The sequence below is a fragment of the Pongo abelii genome, chromosome 10, assembly GCF_028885655.2.
Source record: "Pongo abelii isolate AG06213 chromosome 10, NHGRI_mPonAbe1-v2.0_pri, whole genome shotgun sequence".
Classification (NCBI taxonomy): Eukaryota; Metazoa; Chordata; class Mammalia; order Primates; family Hominidae; genus Pongo; species Pongo abelii.
The window spans coordinates 60,840,411-60,864,898 of record NC_071995.2 but is presented as its reverse complement, the minus strand read 5'-3'; the positions used below and the strand labels follow the sequence as shown (position 1 = coordinate 60,864,898).

At 42.8% G+C, this 24,488-nt stretch overlaps 1 protein-coding gene across 2 annotated transcripts in view; it reads left to right on the top strand.

The window, feature by feature from the left end:
* The window catches only part of PPM1H (protein phosphatase, Mg2+/Mn2+ dependent 1H), a 291,476-nt gene that overhangs the window by 141,644 nt on the left and 125,344 nt on the right, over nucleotides 1-24,488 (top strand). For both annotated transcript variants that reach the window (XM_002823467.6, XM_054527337.2), the window contains exon 4: nucleotides 6,573-6,685. In XM_002823467.6, coding sequence (XP_002823513.4) covers nucleotides 6,573-6,685 — 113 coding nt within the window. The remainder of the gene's footprint in view (nucleotides 1-6,572; nucleotides 6,686-24,488) is intronic.

Below are 24,488 nucleotides of genomic sequence, written 5' to 3'. Positions count from 1 at the left end.
CAAGGCCTGGCTTAGCTCTGTTTTGTCACCTATTATATTTATATTGTTGCTTGGCCCAGGACCATAGGTATAAATAAGACAAGTGTCTTCTAAGTCCTGATTTCAAACCTCCTCCCTACTTCTCCACCCTCCCAAAAACATGATTGAATAATCAACATTTCAGACTCTTGGAGGAAGTCGATTCCACTGCAGGGTTAGTTACAGGAAGCCTTTGCCCACCTAGGGATCAGAACCAAGTTAGCAGTGATTACCCTTTTAACCTGTTAACTATGGGATTTGAGCTCTGGACATAGCTGGGAGGATCTCAGAGTTCTATTTCCTTTCAAGAGTGGGTCTAGATTCCCCGCCAGAGTCGGTTCTTAGGAAGGGAAGAAAATGACAATGTTTTAACTTATGGAACTACTGTGTGTAATTCTATCACTGGGTAAATGATTGGAAATACCAAGCAGCTAGGCTTTGTTGGTAAAAACCGTATAAATACATGGTGACATTGTGACGAAAAGGGGGCAAAGTTTATAGTTTAGAAATCTATAAATTAGTGTTTATAGATTAATTATAATAAATAAATTAGTGTTTTCCAAAATTAGCATATTAATGGTAAATTGGGAACCCACATAGCTGTCTTTATTTAAGTTGGTTTTGTTCTCTTTGTTTTTGTTAGAACAGGAAGTTTCTCTAGGAAGGAATGAGCATGTGATTCCACCAGCAGCCGGCAGGTGGCAATAGCAGGCAGTAGAGTGCTGGTTTTTCTTCCCCATTGCCTGGCTGGCAGATGGCCTTGTTCTCAGAATAAACCGGGATCAGATTTGGATACTAAAACCATGCAGAATCTGATTATTTGTGACTGACACTATTAGCAATGTGCTCAGAGCCGTGTTTTAACTCAGCTAGGGGGAGCTGCCAGGTCCTATTGAAACTACCCAACACTTACTCCTTTCTGCTATCGGATATTGCTTTCCTTTTGCAACCTGAAATTGGTAGGAAACAAAGAATGACCTTGGAGTTGCATCATCTATGGGACTTCCAAACCAAATTATTACCATCCCGGGCAATATTTTTCTCTTGCACTTCTTTCCTGCTGAATTAGTCTCGTTGCACACACATCTCTGTTTGCTTTTTTTTTTTTTTTTTTTTTTTTTTTGGAAACGGAGTTTCTCTCTTGTTGCCCAGGCTGGAGTGCAATGGCGCGATCTGGGCTCACCGCAACCTCCGCCTCCCGAGTTCAAGCAATTCTCCTGCCTCAGCCTCCCGAGTAGCTGGGATTACAAGCATGCGCCATCACACCCGGCTAATTTTGTATTTTTAGTAGAGACAGGGTTTCTACGTGTTGGTCAAGCTGGTCTCCACCGCCCGACCTCAGGTGATCTGCCTGCCTCGGCCTCCCAAAGTGCTGGGATTACAGGCGTGAGCCACCGCGCCCGGCCCTCTGTTTGCTTTCTTGGCTCCCGTTTCTCCTTGCAACAAGGAGCAAAATAAAATCCCACATCTTAAAAACTGGATCCATTGTTTGATTTAAAGATTAACCTCGTTTAAATGTAGTGTTTAAGCAGACACAAAAGAAGATAACTCAGTCCTTCTACCTAGAAAGTTGCGCTGGAAGGTCTTCAGGACTATGATTAAGCAGATAAATCAATTGTCTTGTTAATTGAATCTTATGAGTCATTTAATTGATCCTTTTAGACCATACTTGAATGATAGTATATGCATGTGTTTTGCTAGTCAGTTTATTCTAGACACACGGCTCAGGGTTCATTGACAGCTAAAATAGGGAGATATTCTAAATCAGTCCTTGCTTAGCACAAAGCAGTAAGCAGTTTTTCCCATGATTTCATTGATTTTTGTAAAAATACCAAAAACTTGAGGTTTTTAAAAAAATAGTTTTATGTTTTTATTTATTATGTAGAATATTAAAAACTTAATCTAATCTGAAAGGTGAAGATTTGAAGAAAAAAGGTGGATAATGCAATGGTAAATGTATCTTTATTGACTTAATTTATCATGTTTGCTCTGATAGTAAAAGAACCACCCAGATGGTCCTTTAATGTTCCTTTCAGTACTAAGATTTTGTCAAACATCTTTTAAAGAGGAGTAGGTGGTGCATGTAAGGGAAAAAATAAATGTGCTATTTTGGCTTCTAGGGAGGAGGGGGAGGGAAGCAATTATTTTTAGAATATGTTCTAGTTGCACACGGTTTTAGAAGAAATAGAAGAGTGTGTTTTAACGACAGTGAATCCTTCAGGGGGATGAAGTCTATGGAAACACATCTTTCAAATCCTTCCCACCATGATCCCAGAGAGGACACTTGTAATTAAAGTGTGTGTGTGCACATGTGCATGTATGCACACTTATGTTCCCACACAAATGTGGGGGAGGGAAGTGGCAAACACATGCACATGTTAGCAAAGTTTCTTGGATTAAAAAGTAGTTAAGTTCACTCTTTATGAGAAAGTGCTGCCAAATTTAGCATTCCTTATTCAGGGGGAGCTACAGAGGGAATGTAGCTGAACGTAGAAAAAGGTGAAAGAAATAATGAAATCCATTAGAAAAAAATATTGAGTCACACTATTAATATAATAGCAAGGGGTTAAATGGGTAAGCTAACTGGAATGTTTCCCCCAAAGTTAAAGCCGAAAAGTTTTAGTGTTGAGCTCTTTACCTTGATTTTTTTCCCTAAGGATTACATAATTTTCTAAGCAGAATTTCTTCTGATAGAAACCATGATAAATAATGTACCTACCTGTGGTGTAGCCCGAACTTGCTTAACTGAGTCCCAAAGGAATTTGTTGCCATGGACCACCGTGTTATGTGGACTTTTTGCACCGTAACGTTTCTACCTTTTGGATCATACTAGTGGGTTTGATCAAGTCTATCAAACAAACATCATTCACATTCTAGTCTATAGACAGTATACAAGCAGTAGGTGTTCAAATAATTTTTTGAGATGAAGTCTTGCTCTGTTGCCCAGGCTAGAGTGCAGTGGTGTGTGGTGCGATCTTGGCTCACTGCAACCTCCGGCTCCCGGGTTCAAGCAATTCTCCTATCTCAGCCTCCCGAGTAGCTTGGACTATAGGCGCACACCACCACGCCCAGCTAACTTTTTTTGTATTTTTAGTAGAGACAGGGTTTCATCATGTTGGTCAGGCTGGTCTCAAAATCCTGACCTCAGGTGATCCACCTGCCTCAGCCTCCCAAAGTGCTGGGATTACAGGCATGAACCACCACGCCTGGCGTTTTCAAATAATTTTTAATAAATATTGTCTTTCAGCCTTTTAGGTATTCAAGCAAATATTGATTCTGACAGTGAAAAAATAGTCTCTGTAGCTGAGCAGTTCCTTTTGATGTATTGGATGCAGACTCTTTATCAATTTATATAATTCAGTAAAATATGTATCTATCACAATATCAACTTTATATGAGTTCTTTAAATGCAAAAAAAAATTAGCAATTCCATCCACAAACCCCTTTGTCAGTAGGGTTTGGGATTCTGTTTTTATGGGTTTTCTTGGAGGTTAAACAGGCATCTTGATGTTTTCCTTCTCCTCTCTTGTACTTGCTTTAGATAATTCTTCCCACCTGACACCCGTGCCCCTCCTCTTCATCCTCCAGCCTTCTACCAGTCTTGTGTAGGTTCTGATAACCATTCTTGTCAGTCGAGCATTTTAATTGAAGCATGGGTTTCTGCTTAATTATTATCTCAGCGAGCGTTGGCATTGTAAGCTTTTCATTTGTGAATTGTGGAATCCATTTCTCATATTAAGGCAGAGGTAAGGGAATAGGGAGATAAAAAAATTTAAAATTTATTTCTTCATTTGTCCATTGAACGGATATTTATTAAAGTACCATTTACCTGGCCTAACCTAGGTGTTGAGGGTCTAAGGTGAGCAAGAAGGGCCACCGCTCTCAATGTTGAAGCTTCTGGGCTGCGGGAAGGGTCCAGATATCCTACTAAGCCCCTCACACATGCCAGCTAATTTAGCCTCATGACAGTCCTTTAAGAAAGCTAATTTATACACAGTTGAAGTAAATGTTAAAAATCCCACATAGTCCTTTGAAGTTTGCCCCATGCTTGATGCTTCTGCAGCTTTTGTTGCTGCTGTTCACTCCCATATTGAAGTGTTTCCTCACTTGTTTGTAAACCATTACATCCCCCAACACATATTCCTACCTCCTCCCTGTAGCCCCCCAGCTCCCCTCCCCCAGTCTCTTACCCAGCTCACTCCCAGGGTGTTGGTCTCTCCCAAGTCTTGGCTTTGTGTTTTTTCTCTATTTACTGGTTTTTGTTGTTATTTTGTTTTTGAGACAGGGTCTCGCTCTGTCACCCCGGCTGAAGTGCAGTGGCATGATCATGGCTTACTGCAGCCTCGAACTCCTGGGCTCAAGAGATCCTCTATCCTCAGCCTCCCAAGTAGCTAAGACTATTATTTTTTATAGAGATGGGGGTATCACTCTAATTATTTTTTATAGAGATATTATTTTTTATCTCTAATTATTTTTTATAGAGATGGGGGTATCACTATGTTGCCCAGGCTGGTCTTGAACTCCTAGCCTCATGTGACCTCCTGTCTCTGCCTCCTGAAGTATTGGAATTACAGGCGTTAGCCACTGTGCCTGGTTTCCATTTACTCTTTAACCAGTATGATATCACTAAGCTCAAGCTCTTCTGTTTCCAGTTTCCCATTGGTGATTTACCCTTTTTATGTTACCATCTCTGGCCCCTAGAGCAAAGCAGTTGCTGGTAAATGCTGGGGTCTTGACTTCTCTCCCCCTTTTCCATGAGGAGTCTGGTTGAAGCAGCTGAGCTCTAACTCTGTGGGATTCTCAGGATTACAATAGTGGCCTGACCCTAGATCTGCCAACAACAGCATCAACGTCACCATGTCTTCCTCTTCCTGTGATTTTTAGCCAGCCCTCATTTTCCTTCCCTCTGCACCAAAAGTAGTAGATTACCACTGGAAGATTTGGCATTATTTTAGCCAGGCATTCAGTGTATCTTACTAATGCAGATTTTTCTGAGGTAACAGAACCTTTGCTTCTATTGCTAACACAGAATTTCACAGGTATCTGTCTTGATGATGCCAGTGTTGGTCTATTTTTAATATCAGTTTCTTGGGGAGGCCTCATTAGGTGGCAGGTAACAACACAAGCTTTGGAAGAGAACCAGGTTGGAATCCAGACTCTAGCCAGGTAAATATGGGCAGGCTACCCCACTTCTCTGCAACTAAACAATGAGGTTCATAGTGATGGTCGTGAGGACGATATGAGAGTTTGAGTATAAAGTGCTCAGCACACTGCATGATGTAGAGAAAGTTCTCAATGAATGTTTCTAATTATTATAAACGTTTTACCATTGTAAATTGGTGGCTGTGGGAAGAGGAAAAGTCAGGTCAGAGTTCAGAAGCCCTATAAGTCATTTTAAGTCATTTAAGTCATTATAAGTCATTTATAATTTATTTAAGTCATTTTAAGTCATTTATAAGTCATTGTAAGTCTTTGCCCTATAAGTCATGGCTTGACTCCTGCCTGTGTTGAATAGAAGACATCTTTCTGTAATTTATCTGTAACAGAGACTATTTATCCAAGACTTTGGAGTTTAAAACATTGATCACGTCTGGGCTGGGTATGGTGGCCCAGCACTTTGGGAGGCTGAGACAGGATTGTTTGAGGCCAAGAGTTTGAGACCAGCCTGGGCAACATAGTGAGACCCTGTCCCTACAAAAAATGGAGGAGTTAGCTGGGTGTGGTGGCTGCACAGACCTGTAGTCCCAGCTACTCAGGAGGCTAAGGCAGGAGGCTTGAGCCCAGGAGGTCAAGGCTGCAGTGAGCTATGATCACACCACTGCACTCCAGCCTGAGTGACAGAGCAAACCTTCTCTCTAAAAAGACAAGGCTGAGCGCAGTGGCTCATGCCTGTAATCCCAGCACTTTGGGAGGCCGAGGCAGGCAGATTGCTTGAGCACAGGAGTTCGAGACCAGCCTGGACAATGTGGCAAGTCCCCATCTCTACAAAAAATACAAAAATTAGCCGGGCATGGTGGCGCGCACCTGTGGTCCCAGGTACTCGGAAGGCTGAGGTGGGAGGATTGCTTGAGCCTGGGAAGCAGAGGTTGCAGTGAGCTGAGATTGGGCCACTGCACTCTAGCCTGGGTGACAGAGACAGACCCTGTCTTCAAAAAACAAACAAAACATTGATCAGGTCCAAGTACTTGGCATTCTCAGCCTCTCTAGTGTATGTTTCACATGGTAGCTCATGCAATCCACAAAGACTAAATTTTCCATAAGCTGTGATATTTACTGAACACAACTTACATTTTATTTGCATTTTTGTCTGATTGTTTCTGTTTGCTGTCTATTATTTCCTGTCTCTGGTTCACAGATGGTCTAATCTGTGGCAGTTTTATGCCAGTGTCCTCTCCAGAAATGCTCATTAGGTGGTAGGAAAGCAAGCACTAAAGATTTTTCTAGTCCCGTCTTGAAGCACATGCAGAGTCTGAGGACTGTCAAGAGAATGAAAGTGAGAAAGCTTTTGCTACACATCCTGCACAATCCAACACTAACTCTGTTTTATTCTCCAGGACCTACAGATAGAACGAGAGAGGAGTTCTTATAATATATCCGGTGGCTGCACGGCCCTCATTGTGATTTGCCTTTTGGGGAAGCTGTATGTTGCAAATGCTGGGGATAGCAGGTAAGCAGATGAGCTGTCTGATTCTTGCTAATTTCTAATGCCTTCTGATGTTTTTATTTTGTCTCAAAAATCAAATGATTAGAAATAATTAAAGACAGGCCTTCTACATCAGAATGAAAATGCATTTAAGAACAATCAGGTTGGTATTACAAGGTAAAGGCAGTCTCTTACTTATGCATATAGCAGTTCATGTACGTGTCTGTGATAAATCTAAACCAGTAGTATTCAAATGCTTTTTGACTTCAGACCCTGTTTCTCAATGAAAACTTAGCAGGAGCATAATATGTGAGAGTGATGAGGAGGAAGGAAAGGGATTCAAGTGCCCTGGGTATTTGGAAGGAGGCCTGGGATGACTCCCCAGTTGACTCCACTTTTACTTAGTGACTTTGCACTGTTCTCTCCCAGAAGCTTCTCCTTTTATGTACATTCCCTTAGAAGCTGCAGTTGCCTCACGTCCGAGTTCAACTAAAGGAAATTTTGGCCAAGAGATCATTGTTAATCCTTCCTTTATCCAGCATTGCCAGGGAATAAGATACATTTATGTTTTTATTTCATTTATTTTTTAAAAATTAGACACAGGGTCTCACTATGTTGCCCAAGCTAGACCCAAATTCCTGGGCTCAAACAGTCCTCCCACCTCAGCCTGAGTAGCTGGGATTACAGGTTGCACCACCACCTGGCAGTTGTGATTTTCTTTTAAGTAACTGATGCTTCTTCACTTTTGGTGTGGGGAATTTTTAAATTACAGATTTTACAACAAATATTCTAACATATATTTCACACTTCTCCACCACTTTCATAACAAAATATGCTGGCCTGGGAGTGGGGCCTTTTCCAAAGAACTGACTCTTTATTCTGAAAGTAGTAAAAGTATAGGATTTTCCCCCCGAAAGGGCTGTGAGGACTCTCATTCTTCTGTCCCCTTCCTCTAGATCACATGGCTCTTGTGGGCTCTCCTGCTTGCTCCGCCCTTTTTGAGGTCTGATACCACTCCTTCCCTTTCCCCTTCCCTGTCTCCAGCTTAAGTTGCTGTTGCCTCTGCAGCCCAGAACACCAATTCCCTTGAGGCAATCAAGAAATTCACCTTAATTTTACTTCCATTTACAAAGCAGACTTAGGCTGAGGCAGCCTTCATTCCTCCTAGTAAAGCGTCCTTTCCCAAGGAAGATCCCAGAGAACAAGGAGCGAACCGATCTGGCAGTGGTTTTGGGGGCTTGAAGATTGGTGTTTGTTGAAGGTCTGTTGATTTCAAAAGTATATATGTGGTGACATAAATGTATATATATATATATACGTTTTACAACAAATATTCTAACGTGTATTACATGAAATGTAATTACATGTTCTAACATGAAAGAGGTGGAGAAGTGTGTAACACATGTTGTAAAAATGTATATATTTACATTTCCTGATGCTATGTTTACCCCATGGCTGCTGTTCCCGTGTGTCAGGTCAAGGTTCTGACAGGAGACAGACTCCAACTCAGATGGGTCAACTGTGAATGAAGGAGGTAGAGAGAACCGGCCAGGAGTGTTGAGGTCGCCAGGAAGGAGTTGACCACCCTGAGAAACCAGGGAAGGAAACACTGTAGCAGAGCCAAGGAGAGTGGGAGCCGCTAATGAGGGACCACTGGGCAGGAGCTATTGGAAGGAATGGGAGGAGAGACGCTGACTTCTCTCTGCCCGCCCTCCCGTCTCTTGCCTGACCTTCCCATCGGCTGACCCCAGCAGGAAGCCAGCTGACGAGTGGCCCAGGGAGGTCAGCCTGCCAGGACACAGACACAGGCCAGGGCAGTACCTCCAGGATGGGGACAGATGGAAAAGAACCAGCACATCTGCTACCCCTCCTTTCCTCTCACGCCTCAGGGTTTGAGCAGCTTCAAAGACAGGAATCTACAGTCTTCAGGGGCTTTTAAAACACACTGAGTGGCCAGTCCCTGGCCTCTTCTTCAGTTCCTGATCTTGAGCTGGTTGGTAGACAGAGGAGAGCAGCAAAGGAGGCAATTCCTCTTTGTCTGCTCCAATTGAGTAAGACCGAGTGGATGATTCAGCTGTTGCACTCACGTTCACCTTTTGCCATTATGTCTGGTTTCCTGTCTTTTAAAATGAGTTTGCTTCCTGGCCCACTCAGGGACTAAGGAAGTGACTGAGTGCCTTGCTCCTGGAAACAGGCCCACCCTACCTCCCAGGGAAGTGCCTTTCACCAGATGACCTGAGTCAGAAGTTAACTCAACTTCCCGGCTGGAATACCTTTATGTTAGACTGTTCTTCGAGACTCAACTCCTCCCCAATGCCTTTTTCTCATTTTTAAACGTAGTTTCCTTCAAAGCTCCAGGCTCCTTAAAAGAGCCACCTACCTAGCCAGGGCTTCTAAGCCTGCATCCCAGAAGCTCCAGTACTCTGTCCAGGAACCTGCCAGTCCCAAGAGTTCATCTTCTGGGCTCTTGCCTTCTGTTGTACTTAGGTGCCAATTACCAGACTGGACTTCCATTTCATCTATAAAGGCAGTGGTATTGGACTAGATAATCTCTAAAAATTATCCCGTGAGAAGTGACACTTTTAGAAAGTAAAGTTGTACTATAAAGGTTTATCTTTTGGTTATTTTATATTTCTTAGAATTCGTTTTGGAAATGTTAATATAACTGAAGTTCTTGTATTTCTAAGTGTTCATAAAAGTATGATGTTTTGGCCAGGCATGGTGGCTCACGCCTATAATCCTAGCACTTTGGGAGGCCAAGGCGGGCAGATCACCAGGTCAGGAGATCGAGACCATCCTGGACAATATGGTGAAACCCCGTCTCCACTAAAAATACAAAAAAAATGAGCGGATGTGGCGGTGTGCGCCTGTAGTCCCAGCTACCTGGGAGGCTGAGGCAGGAGAATCACTTGAACATGGGAGGCAGAGGTTGCAGTGAGCCAAGATGGTGCCACTGCACTCCAGCCTGGGTGACACAGCAAGGCTCCGTCTCCAAAAAAAAAAAAAAAAGTTACTTGTTTTACATGTTATATCCAATCATTTGAAAAGCCTAACAGATACTTTTATCCTTAATAAAGCTGTAAAACATTTAAAAAAATCAAAAAAGCAGTATCTCTAAAACCTAATAAGCTTAATGATAAAATACTACCTCTAAAACCTCATAAGCTTAATTATGCTTACAGTATTCTAGCCCCAGTATCCAGATATAAATTTGGGGTTTTGTAGTTGATTATTTGGGTTTGCTGTTCACATATGGGTCATACTTCAGGAAACCTGAGAACAATGTGAGTTGGTATTTTTATGCGCTATCCAAAGGATCGTTTATAGGACACTTACTAGAGTGCTGTTTGCAGCTCTTTTATAAACAATAGATACTGATATCATCTTCTAGGATCATTGTCTAGTTTGCCATACTAATAATATAGGTGTTTGAGCTTACAGAAATATTCAGTTATTCCCAAGAAACAACAGCTAAGTGAGCTTTGATCATATCTGTGGAAATGTAGGTCCATTATCACTGATTGACGAGCAGTCAGGAATCCCAGGGCTCAGTTTAAAACAAATGCTTAGAGCCGCAGAAGGTTCTGGCAACGGGGCCCTGATTAATGAAGTGCTAAGTTTTCTTCTTTATTGCTAGATATTAGCTGTCATGTGCTTTTTTTACATCTTGACAGTTTCGAGAGTAAAAAATATTTGTTATATGTTCACTGCCCCCATAATTATTCACGCTCAGGAAAAGAGAAGCTTTGCCCTGGTTTGATTTGGAAGCTGCCAGTGGTCAGGAACTAAGCTGTGTATCATCTGATTTACCATCAGACATCTGCACACTTAGGGGTTGTATTCAGGAAATGTTGCCTGATGCTGTTTGTGGCTTTATGGGTTTTTGAGTCAACGACCATCCCATTCAGAGGACGTAGGACCATTCATGTAGGATGGTCCACAGTGACGCGAGTACCTGATCCATGTGGTCTGGTCCATGCCCTGATAGAACTTGCCCTTCTACTCTGCTGAGCTAACCAGCCACAGAGGCGCATGCAGTAACTGCTTGATGCATGCCAGTTGCTTTATTTTTCCCTGGCAGAGTCAGCCAACTCAACACCTAGGGGATCATAAGGGACCAGGAAAGAAGCAGATGGTGGGTGGATTTTCACTTCAAGCAAAAAATGAACCAGTAGCATGCAAATGTCATGCAAAGCAATATGCAAACTATCACCCATTGTGTTTGAGTCATCAGCTCCTTAGGGCTCTGACTGATTCTTCAGTTTAGGAAGGTGCTTTGACTCCATTTTAGAGATCATTTCATTTCATCTCTAGAGAACTAAGGCACTGAGGAAGCAAAGCCATTACCACGTATTTTAAACAATGTCTAAAGGTTTAGCAACCGAGACTGGGTGAAGTCACTCAGAGTTTTTAAAAGCATTTAAGATTTATTAAATTCATAATTCTACTCTTGCCAGACTTATAGTAACAGTGGCATTAAAACAGCTAATAAGCGCGAGGCACGTATTAAATACTATAAAAAAGGATCACATTTAATTTTCTCAATAATATAGTGAGAAGTAGGCACTGCTAATACGGTTAAATACAATTTACCAATAAATAAACTGAGGCCCAGTGAGGGGAAGTGGTTTCCCCAGGCTTCGACAGCTACGGAGGAGCAGGGCCACCACCCGCCCAAGACTGGGAGTTCGATCTTGTCCACGATCTCTGTGGTGTACCGTGGGATTTCTCATCCATGCTGAGACTCACAGAGGTTTTGTTTTTCTCATTTTAGCATCTCTAAATAAAGAAGTTCTAATTAACATTTTTTTCTTCCTGTTTTTATGTGAAATAATGGCACACCTTATAATCAATGGCATCTTAGTTTTCACCTAAAATGGATTATGGAGGGAGTGGAAGGCTGCCTTAGAGGCTATTTTAAATGCACTGCAATTGTTGACAAGATAAGCTTTGGATGGTCCAACTCATTCATTTATAATATAGAAAAGGAGTTTTTTTCTCAACATGAGAGCTCCCATCTCCTTCCAAGGGTCCAAAAGTTCTGAGACTATTTTAAATGTTGTGTTTTTGGCCGAGTGCAGTGGCTCATGCCTGCAATCCTAGCACTTTGGGAGGCCGAGGTAGGAGGATTACTTGAGCCTAGGAGTTGCAGACCAGCCTGGGCAACATGGCAAAAACCCATCTTTACAAAAATATATATATACATGAGCTGAGTGTGGTGGCTCACACCTGTAATCCCAGCTACTCAGGAGGCTGAGGTGGGCAGGTCACCTGAGCCCAGAGATGTCAAGGCTGCAGTGAGCTGTGATCACACCACTGCACTCCAGCCTGGGTGACAGAGTGAGACCCTGTCTCAAAAAATTAAAATTAAAAATAAATGTTGTGTTTTCATTTTGATCATAATCTATTGAAAATAATATAAGCATTTTCTGATTCTATAAATGATTACTACCACAAATTCAGACTTCCATTTTGTTGTGCTTATAACTTCTTTGGAAGCAAGTGTCTCATTAACTTTTTTGAATTGAGCCCACAGACTCCTGGGAATAGAGGGTCATCTTCTCATGCTTGAGAGTCTCCTAGGAAAGGGTAGGGAAAGTCGAATGTGTTCATTCACGTTCATTCATTAGCTCTTTAGGACCGGAGTGAATGGCATTCCATGAATTGTCACTGAACGAAGCCAGTGATGGTTTCCTTTCATTTATCTTTCACTCCTTTTTAGTTTTCCACAATTACCCCTCTTTAGAGTTAAAGCTTTCTCTATTAGTTCAAAGGTGAGTTCCTTTGACAAGTCTGACTGTTCCTGAGGACAGGAGTTAGGTATTAAACAGGACTTACGTTTCTAAATTCAAAATCAGTTACACATCTGTGGCGTCTTCTCTCCAGGTTTCTTCCCTTTGCTGGTGGTAAAATAATGAAATATTATGTAACTGCCTCCAAGCCAAGGGAATGCAAAGAACTATTCATTTCTTCTTATGTTCATGGATTTCACCAACGGCCAGTACAAATCCTTTCTGAAACTCCTTTTTTCTAATAAGTGGTTCATCTATCCACACGTGCCAGCGAACTCCTGCTCTGTTAGTAGCCTTCCGCTGAGTTCAGAAATATATTTGATCTTAAGCCATTAACTATATTAAATACACTATTCCTCTCACTTTCTTTGACATGTATTTGAAAAATAACAGAAAAAAAACAAAATCGACAACTCTTCTCCACTGTGAAAGTTGAATTGCTGTTTCTCCCTGTTTTCTGCAGAGCCCCCTTCCCATCTTTTTAGTGTGTATTTAACGTAATCCCTTAGCTATACCCAAAACCTCTAGAAGGGATTAGCAGAAAGAAAGTAATGCTACCAAATGATCACAAATACAGGCAGAGACACAGAAACCAAGTGATGGCTCAAAACAGTCTGTACTTTTCCCATCGGGCCACTTGCTGTCCACACAGAGGGCACCCGAGAGGCCCTTCTCTCTCTGACCTTCCTCTCTCAGGTACTTCTTGCTCTGAATTAGTGATCTTCAAAGTGTGATCCCCAAACTGGCAGCAGCATCACCTGGGAACTTGTTAGGAGAGCAGATCACTGCTCGCTGAAACTCAGTGGGTGGACCCAGCAGTCTGTGTTTAGCAAGTCCTACAGGTGACTACGATGCATGCTCAAGTTTAAGAATCACCACTCTAAAGTCTACCCCTGGGCATCTGAAAGAGCTAGGAAGGATGGAAACATTTTAGCTGTTCCTGGCCTAAGGGCCAAAGCGTTAGTCTGCAGGCACTCTATAAGGCAGTCTCAGCAGTCCTGCAGCAGCTGGACACCACATGCAGGGCAAGCTCCTGGAACCCGTGTTTCCCCTTCCACTCTGCAGCCTGCTACCTGCAGTGGGGCGGGGACGACCTTCCTGTACCTGGGCCGGCTGGCTGCAGATTCCTTTCTGCCAGCCTGACATTCTAGAACTTAGGCCCTGTTCCTCTGAAGAGTAGAGTTGGTTGTGAATTTCTAACATGATCCAGCTCCACGTGTCAGCCTCCTCTTCCTGCTGGGTAGTTCTGAAGCCTGCATAGCTGTGAAGCATCCCACCCTATCCCCACCTCCATTCCCTTGTCTGCAATGGGTCAGACATGCCCCCGTGCGGACTTTTTTTCTGTCATTGTTGGGCCCCTGGGAAAGTGTAGTTGTTGTAGTTCCCCATTCCAACCAAGCTGTGCCTTTAAACACGTCCCGTGTCTCTTAGCCCATTGAAAGGCTAAGCTGGGAAGTCTCATGAAGCTCGTAGAAATAGAATATTTGCACTTAGAAATGCTGGCATGAGATTATTGTGATCGAGATAGTCACCTTTTCTATGCCTGGCTGCTGAGCTAGGGTAGAACAGTGGATCAGTGTCAGGAGGAAACTTTCTAGTAGAGAACCCAAGGCCCCGTGTTTGCCCACCCGAGCCTACACCAGGATAGATTTCCAGGGCCTAATCATCTAATTTGCAGGTGATATGAAACCAAGTAAGATGAACTAGCAAGATTCAAAAAGTCCTTTACTGCCTGGGAAAGTGGGTAAATACCAGGTGAAGCTTAACCACAGTAAAGGTAAAGTATCACACTTGTTGAAAAGAGAAAAACCAGTCAGGTACAGTGGCTCATGTCTGTAATCCCAGCACTTTGGGAGGCCAAGGCGGGAAGATCATTTGAGCCCAGGACTTAAAGACCAACCTGGGCAACAAAGTGAGACCTTGTCTCTATTAACAAATTTTTGTTTCAATTAGTTGGGCATGGTGGCACACGCCTGTGGTCCCAGCTACTCAGGAGGCTGAGGCAGGAGGACCACTTGAGCTTGGGAGGTTGTGCTGCAGTGTGCCATGATTGCACCAATGTATTCCAGCCTGGGCAACAGAGTGAGACCCTGTCACCAAAAAAAAAAAGAAAGAAAACTAGCAGGATAGGGGAGACAGCTTATCAATGGCTCACATTTTTTTTAATGTATTTAAGTAGACAGTAAATTTAATCTGGTCAGTAGTGTGATATAGACACCAGAAACTAATCTAATCATAGGCTGCAGTATTTGAGCTATAAGGCAAATAATAGCTAACGTTTCTGACCGGCTGGCTTACTTTGTCCATAGTAAGTACTGTTACTAGTGTCTAGGGCTTTACATGAATTTTACATAAATAACCTCATTAATCCTAACATCAACCCATTTGGGGAAGTACTATTAATGTCATTTTACCCATGAAGTGCCTTTCTAGGTGACATAATTCAACATGTGTATAGATGAACAGGAACCTTCAAAAGAGAGACTGGAGTGGTGAAGAGATTGGAACTATGTTTGAAAAGATGAGGAAAATTCAAAAGAGCTAGAGTTTTTCAACCACATGAAAAGATAACTTTTGTTGATGTAAAAGATCAGGTATTTGTCAGATATGGGGTAAGGTGGTAAGGCTAGCTGTCCATGAGCCTGGGATAGAAGTGATAGCCACAGGCAGGCAGGATGGTGGTTAAGAGCAGGGACTCTGGACTCAGATGGCCTGAGCTGAATCCTGGCTCTGCCACTATTGTGTGTGACCTTGAGCCAATCTCATGTTTTCTGTACTGAGTGTTGTCAACTGTAAATGGAGATAATGACCTTGAGCCAATCTCATGTTTTCTGTACTGAGTGTTGTCAACTGTAAATGGAGATAATGATAGTACTCACTCCTCAGGTGAGGATTAGATGAGCAGATGCCTGGAAGGCCCTCAGCACAGAGCCAGGTGTATGGCAACTGCTCAGTAATAGTTAGCTGCTATTATTGTTATCATACTGATCAGGGGAACTGTTCATAGATGCAACAAGCCGCTGAAGAAAGTAGTGGATTCTTCTTAATGAAAATAGTTGTGCATCAACTGCATTCTACCTAGCAAGGATGTTGTGCTAAGTTTTTCAAGGTGCCCATGAAATATTATGTTTGAGGCCCTGTGCAGTGGCTCATGCCTGTAATCCCAGCACTTTGGGAGGCCGAGGCAGGCAGATCACAAGGTCAGGAGTTCGAGACCAGCTGGGCCAACATGGTGAAACCCTGTCTCTACTAAATATATATATATATATGTGTATATATATATATATATATATAAATTAGCCGGTCATGGTGGCGTGGGCCTGTAATCCCAGCTACTCGGAAGGCTGAGGCAGGAGAATTGCTTGAACTCGGGAGGTGGAAGTTGCAGTGAGCAGAGATCATGCCACTGCACTCCAGCCTGGGTGACAGAGCAAGACCTTGTCTCAAAAAAAACAAAAAACAACAAACAAAAAGAAATATTATGCCTTTCTTTCTTTCTTTTTCTTTCTTTCTTCCTTCCTTCCTTTCCTTCCCTTTCTTCCTTTCTTTTATTTTCTTTTCTTTCCTTTTCTTTCCTTTTTCCTTTCCTTTCAAGACAGGGTCTTACTCTGTCACCAGGCTGGAGCACAGTAGCATGGTCATAGCTCACTGCAGCCTCAAACTCCTTGGCTCAAGCCATCCTCCCATGTCAGCCTCCTGAGTAGCTAGGATTACAGGTGCATGCCACCATGCCAAGCTAATTTTTATTTTTGGTAGAGATGGGGTCTCACTGTACTGGACCTGTGCTCAAGCTATCCTCTTGTCTTGCCTCCCAAAGTGCTAGGATTATAGGCATGAACCATCACACCCAGCAAAGCATTATGTTTCTGTGACTTTGAGGATCTTAAATAACGTGACTCTTTTCATTTTTGTCTCTTTTTTTTTAAGAGTTTAATGAAGCGGTGCCTTTGTCCCTTGCAGGCACTCGAGGACCTAGGCTGAAGGAGGCTCTGTCATTTTTAACTCTTGGCTTCCAAGGGCTCTTGAGGCATCTCCATCCAGTGAGACAGAAGGGGACAAGAGTATGGAGGAGCACTCAAGAAAGGGTGTTAGGGGCAAGGCCTGATAGAGACACACATTTCTGGGTGCATTCCATTGGCTAGAACCCAGTTACGTGGCTTTACTGAGAAGGAAAGAAGGCTGCTGGGAAATGTAGTCTAAGTCGTGTACCCAGGCCCAAGGGAATTGATTTTGGTGGACAGTTAGCAGTTTTGGCCACCAGTGGCATTGAAAAGGAAATTCATATTAGGTTCAATTAGTAGTAGTGTCTTTATTCAGTTTTTGATACATTTTCCCTTTTGTTCTGATGAAGTTACAACTTGGATATCACTATCATTTTTAAAGCCCAAAGACCAATTACCTCTTTTGTTACCTGAATTTTGTCACTGTTAGTTTTAGGAGAGATGCAGTAAGTTCAGCTTTAGCTGTCAAACATAGTGAAGAAAGAGCTGACTCACCAAGATCCACTTTCATCTTGGAGAAGAACACATTTGAATAACGAAAAAGCCTACAAGTAAACAGCATACCAAATATTTGTCTTTGGAAAGTTCATCATAGAAAGCAAGGATTATTTTATTGCTAAAGGAGAAAGATTACATTAATCAGGTAGGGTGTGACTATACTGATGTTTTAACAACTTCTGTTCTTTGATGGTTATCTTTAAATTGTCATAGTTATGTTATAAAGATTTTTAAATGATATACCAGTTCAGTTTAATAGTTTCGTTTCTTATCTGCTCTCAAACTGCAGTTCTTCAGTATGTTTTTTGAGTTCATTTCCTCCCATTGATGTCATCCTTAATATAAGATTTGAAATAACTATTATGAATGGATTACTTATATATACACCTCAATCCATCCTCGGTTTGCATACGATAAACTTTTACAGTTCATCGTGCATATATTACATAGTTAGAAGATAAAGTGTAAGCAGAGTAAAATGTCATGGTAGGAGCAGGATTCAACAAATATTTATATGCCTTCCATGAGCCAGGCATCTGCTGGGCACTGTGCTGGGGAAGCTACCATGAAGTAGGCAGACGAGGTCTCTGTCCTCTTGTACTTGTTGTCAGCCCAGGTAGGCAGGTAGTCAGGCATCCATTTACAACGCAGTGTGACAGGCAAGGCAGGTGTTTCAGGAGACACATGAAGCTCTGGGCTTTACTGAGTGGAGGCTGCCTTGGGTTAAAGGCACACATTTGTAATCATGTTCTTTGGCTGCAGAAATAGCAATGCTGGTACACTGCATCAACCGAATTGCCTCACAGGTCAGAATCCATTGCAGCAGGGTTCTACAGGCTAAGCCCTGTGCTTTATTATTTCACAGTGTCATTGTGGTTGTGAATAGTGCTTCAGTGTTTGGCACTTGGGGTCATTTTGTGATATAAATGTTGGATGGGATCATACTCGTTTTTGTGAAATATAACCCTCATTGAGCCACCATCAACAGACAATGGTTTATGAAGGTCTTGTTTCCTGATGGGATGTTGATGTTCACTGAGCAGTCCTTACTGGTGTGTGGTGTACAGTTATCAAATGATTTGTTTGCTTCAAGGAGTTAACTGAACAATATGGGCATTTCACCTTCAACTCTGTCCTGTCTTGTTTAAGCAAGGTAATAAACTCTCCAGGCCCAAATATGGTTTAGCTGTTAGTACAGGAAAGGAGGGAGAAACATGTCAGCCCTTGGAAGTAAGCCAGGGTTGTGGGAAGTAGAGTGGTGAAATGGGATGATCCCAGGTGCTAGGGTCTGGAAAAGCTGTCCTTCACCCCTCCAGAAAATACCTTGCTTTCCCATTTGTGGAAGGGGCTGATTCCTGCTCTTGTACATTGCTATGCAGGTTACAGATGATGTGCTTAAAGCACAAGCATGGTTCAGCCCTTCATTCTTTCACCAAATATGCTTCATGCCAGGCACTGTCAAAGGCACTAGGAACGTAGCCATGATCAAAAAAACCCTGCCTTCATGGAGCTTGCAAACCAGTCTGGAAAGAGAGATAATAAGCAAGGCACACAAGTAAAATGTTGAGTATGCTATTGGTAATAATTTCTAAAGAGAAACATAGGGCAAGGGAAGGGACTTAGTAGTCAGGGGTGGGTTGCAGTTTCAGATGCGGCAGCAAGGGAAAGTGTCATGGGGGAGAGAGTCTTAGAGTAAGGTCTGAAAGAGGTGAGGCAAGATGTTCTGGCAGATGAAACAGCCAAGGCCTTTGATATGATTTGGCTGTGTCCCCACCCAAATCTCATCATGAATTGTAGTTCCTATAACATAATCCCATGTGTCATGGGAGGGGACCAGGTGGGAGGTAATTGAATCATGGGGGAGTATTTTTCCCATGCTGTTCTCATGATAGTGAGTAAATCTTGTGAGGTCTGATGGTTTTATAAAGGGCAGTTTCCTTCACCTGCTGTCTTGCCTGCCATCAAGTAAGATGTGCCTTTGCGCCTCCTTCACCCTCCACCATGATTGTGAAGCCTCCCCAGCCATGTGGAACTGTAAGTCGATTAAACCTCTTTTTCTTTATAAATTACCCAGTCCTGGGTATGTCTTTTTAGCAGCATGAGAACAGACTAATACAGCCTTGAACCAGGAATGTACCTTTTATAGTTGAGGACCAGGCAGAAATGGACCAAAGAAAGAGGGGGTAGTGGGTGAGGTGGAGGAGGTGCAAACAGGGCCCAGGCATGCTCAGTGGCAGCTAGTGCTGCAGTGACCATGGCAATGGCCATGAGGTCTGAGCTTGAACTCTCCTCTCTTGCTTGACTCTTATGATAACCAAGAGGGTGTGTGTGTATGTGTGTGTGTGTGTGTGTACACACTCATAATATTTATATATAATATTCATTTTTAAAGCCTTCGTTCCATCTTGCACACCAAACCTTAAGTAATTTTGTAAATTCATAAACAGTTGGATCTATGTAAGGCCTTAAAAACCATCTTGTAAAGTGGTTTGTATACATTAACCAGTGGGTCCATTGTTGGTACATTTTCTGGTAGAATCTTGTACAAATTCTCCTGTGTATAAACAAACAAGGTGGAGCTGCCCAGACTAAACTCTAGAACAAGGCTGAGGTTCACACCAGCTCCCTTTTCCCAAGGTGGCAGCTGGGGCTGCTCCGAGGGACTGTGAAGCCCCCTGAACTCAGTCTGAGGCTGGCTTCTGGTCCAGAGGATGCCAGACTTGCCTGTACATCAGAATCACCTTGGGGACTTTGCCAACGTATATAATAATTGAGTCACTCTTGTATACCTACTACCTAGATCCTGCAATTAGCAATAGCAATTTTCATCAAATATATCTATCCATCCTCCCTTCCTTGTATCAATCCAAGTCAGACATTCATGTATTCACCTGTGGGATTAAAAATAATAATAATAAAAATTGCAGGGCCCCTATTCTCAGGCTTACTGAATCAGAATCCTTGAGCTTGGGGCCACTGTGGGAACCACTCATCTAGTCCAGATTCCCTTTTTTACTGATAAGGGAAATGAAGCTCACAGAAATTGTCTTTCTCAAGTTCCCACAGATAGCCAGTGGCAGGACTCATACCAGAACCTGGGTCATCACCTGTTTTTGGAGGACCCATCTCCTCCCTTTCCGAGATTTTGCTTGGTATCTACTTAGCAACATCAGTTCTTTCTAAGATCAAATAAGACTCTGGACCTACTCTTTATCCATGAACAGTTTGCTGAGCCTCTGTTATTTTGGGGGATTGCTAAGAATGTATTTTCTCCTTGGTCAAAACTTTCAATAATTATTGGGGAAAAAAGGAGTATAACTATAGAAACAGATGTTTCCTGGCTGGACATGGTGGCTCATACCCATAATCCCACCACTTTGGGAGGCCGTAGCAGGAGAATAATTTGAGTTCAGGAGTTTGAAATCAGCCTGGGCAACATGATGAGATCCCATCTCTACAAAAAAATTTAAAAATTAGCCAGACGTGGTGGCACACACCTGTAGTCCCAGCTACTCAGGAGGCTGAGGTGGGAGGATCGCTTGAGCCCAGGAGGTTGAGGCTGCAATGAACCTTGATCACACCACTGCACTCCAGCTTGACAAAAATATCTCAAAAAAAGGAAAGAAAGAAAAGTTTCCAGAGTACAGGTGTGTGTCTTTGCTCTTAGCTGCCTCATTGAGACAGCAGTGGAAAAAACACTGGGCTGGGAGTACAGAAATTAATCACAATCTTGTCCCGTAGCAAACTGCGTAACAGTTGGAAATCCACTTCACTCTCTGAGCTGGTTTCCTGCTTTAAAGAACAAGTGGAGTTAACAAGATCTTACTAATTGATTTCAATGGTGTTTTCCAGCTCTGAAATTTGGGAACCACTAACTTAGCATCCAGCCAAAGACTGACCTGGTCAGCTCAGCTTCCTGGACTCCTGCAGGCTATGATCCATTTTCTTCCCTTCAATCTTGTTAGGTTAGGCGTAGATGGCAGAAGACATATAAGATGCTCCAAACCTAGAGCATAAAGAAAATTTTCAGTTGCCAGCTCCAATGGGACTTGGTTCCCTCTGAGAGCTGTGCTTCAGCAGTTTCCCCAAATCTAAGCTTCCCAGGAAGCCCCCACCCTGCTCCTGATGTTCCTCTCTGTAGCTTCAGAAGAACTTACGACACTGACCCTTGAGTACCTTCTGGCTCTCAGAGGTCCCGGTCAGCAGGCTGCAGACACAGTGTCTGCCACTTGGATGTTAAGATTGCCTCTATCACTCTTCAAAGCCCAACCCATCAATAAATGAGTTGAACTAGCAGCTCATGGTTTAGTGGCTGCATGTGGGCCTGAGTGGCAACCACCACCTTTCCCTTGGTAATATATCCTCCCCTTCAATGTGAGAAGTGGATTCTTTCATCCCTTTATTTTTTGAAAAAAAATTTATTAAAAAAAATTTTTAGAGACAGGGTTTGAGTCTGTCACCCAGGCTGGAGTGCACTGGTGTGATCATGGCTCACTGCAGCCTTGACCTCCCAAGTTCAAGTGATCCTTCCACCTCAGCCTCCCAAGTAGTTGGGATCACAGGCATGTGCCACCACACCTGGCTAATTTATTTTTATTTTTACAGAGATGGTTCTCCCTACATCACTTAGGCTGCTCTTAAACTGCTAGATTCAAGCAATCCTCCCACCTCGGCCTTCCAAAGTGCTGGAATTACAGGCGTGAGCCACGGCACCCAGGCTTCATGCCTTTGTGTTTTGTTTTGTTTTGTTTTGTTTTTTTGAGACAGAGTCTCGCTGTGTTGCCAGCCCAGGGTGCAGTGGCACCATCTCGGCTCACTGCAACCTCCACCTCACTGGTTCAAGCGATTCTCCTGCCTCAGCCTCCCGAGTAGCTGGAACTACAAGCACGCGCCACCATGCCCAGCTAATTTTTGTATTTTTAGTACAGACAGGGTTTCACCATGTTGGCCAGGATGGTCCCGATCTCTTGACCTCGTGATCCACCTGCCTCAGCCTCCCAAAGTGCTAGGATTACAGGCATGAGCCACCACGCCCAGCCCATGACTTTGTTTTAAATACTGCCCACTCTTGGCGCCTTCCGCTACTACTGCCTGCCTGTCAGCTGACAGAGCCAACCAACATGACTGGGATCAGTTTCCTGTCTCTAATCCTCCCCAGCCCTGCAGGTTCCCTTTGACTCATCCCTCTGGTACTTTCCCAAAGGAAAGTGGTTTTCCAGAATCCCTTCATAAGGGTTTTAGTGCATCACAGATCTAGAGTTGCAACTGGCACCACTTCCTCCTGTTATGGCCTGATATGGTTTTGATGGCCCTGGTTCAGTTCACCTTCACCTCTCAGACTGGGGGTGCTGCTCTTTCACTTAATGATAGTCCCTTTTAGTAACCCAAACTTTATGTGGTTTATGAAAAAAAGATAATATGAACATTTTAAAATTAGATACAAATCTAAAATAAAATTTTTAAAGAGTAGCGAAGGGAGACCCATAGCTAAAGTGCACAGAAGCTCTCTACGTGAAGGATGGCTCATGACAAAGAATGGGGCAATGGTTATGAGCATGCGCTTGGAACTCACGTGGGCCTGAGTTTGAATTCTAGCCACACAACTTAGCAGAATGACTTTGGTTGAGGTAGAGGGTCCTTCTAAAATGTGTGAATAAAATAATAATAGCCTCCTTTGTAGAACTGTTGTATTAATGAGAGGGTGCACAGAAGGCATTCAGTGTGGTACCTGGCACATAGTAAGCGCTTGGTACATGTTAGCTATTGTCATTATTAAAATAGAAATGCTAGGGATTCACCAAAAGTATAGGGTTTGGAGTCAAATGTCCCAGGACTGAATCCTAATTCTATCACTTACTGTGCAACCTCCAGCCAGTTATTTAACCATTCTGTGCCCCAGTTACCTCGTCTGTAAATTAGGAATTCTAACAATCCCTATCCCTTTCAGTCATTGTGAGGATTAAATGAATTAATTCAACTCAGAAAATATTTGCATGCCTACTGCGTTCTGAGAACTGAAGGCTTAGTTAATAATGAAGACAAAAACCCCTGAACCTCTGCCATTATGGAACTCACATTGTAACGGGGTATGGGGAGGAATAGTGGCAAAATAAGTAAAACACAATTCATGCAAAAGCATTAAACATTATGTGCGAATCAAGTGCATTTGAAATGTTTATACAAGTGCCTGCCTGCCTTATGGAAAGCACCTAATAAATGCTAGTTATCAACAGTGATTATCAATATATTATTCCTGCCACTGCTACTACTGCAGATAGTAAATATATTTAAGTTTATAATAAATACATGATGCAAGGTAAAATATAATTTGCATTACAGTGTAGATGGCTTGCATATGAAAGGGCTACATGAACTTTTGGGCTGATGTAAAAGCGTGTGGTGAACTTTTCTGATAGTGTTCCTGAGCTGCTTTAGGACTCCACTGTGTCGTATAATTCATCTTAGCCAATATTGCTGCCAGATACTAGCTCTGGACCCTAGAACTATATTCTTACCAGATTAGATGTGGACAAGATGCTGAATTCAAGTCAGCACACTCCAAAGGCCCGTGTGTGTGTGTGTGTGTGTGTGTGTGTGTGTCTTCACAAAGTTTATAATGATAATTTAGTTGCTTTGGGACACACTGGGCAGCCTGTAATATTCTTTCCAGCACTCGAATTTTGCGATTTTTTTTTTTTTTTTAACCTAGTATTTTGGCAAGCAATGGTTGTCTCTAAGTAACACAGAAAAAGTCCTTTTTCAACAAAGCCTTTAAAAAAGCCTCCCAGCTCTCAGGCATTCGAAAAACACAGTTGTGTGTGTGTGTGTATGTGTGTGTGTGTGTGTGTGTTTTCTTTTTCTTTTTCTTGCAAGACTTAGCCGTGAAGTCAAGGTCACTATTCCTAGGGAGCTCAGCTGCACAAGAAGCCTAGAGCTGCATTGCTGGGCCTGGAGCCTGCCCTGACCCTCTGTGCTGGACTGTGCTTTCCCACCCGGCTCCTGGACCCTTGCTTTTCTTTTTCAGTGGTATCCCAGGCAATAATAAAGAGGCTTTTGAAATTGCAGAGTGGGAACTCTTTCCCTACTGTGGACCACCAGGCCTGCCTGCAAAAATTGGATTCGTGCAATCCATTTTCACACTGATTCATCTCTCTGCTCGCTTTTCACTCCTGTTTTGCTGCTTTTCTGTGTCAAAGTTTTTGTATAGTTGTTCCCCTACCACACCCTTGTCATGTTCTTTGTGATTCTGAGCTGGCAGGTCATCATTGCCACCAGCATTTCAAAGACACATGGTCCTTCCAAATGGACTGCGCTAGTTTCTCGATGTTAATAGATCATCTAAAAAAAAAAAAAGCTGTATTATATACTTTCCAGACCCTTTGTTTAAATGAGACCTTACAACAGAGGCCCAGTATGTAAAACAGATAGGAACACTTGTGATGTAGAGCAGGTTATATACTGATTAATAGCACAGATTCTGGAGAAACACAAGCTGGATTCAGGTCCTGGCTTCTGTGACTTATCATAGCGCTGTGG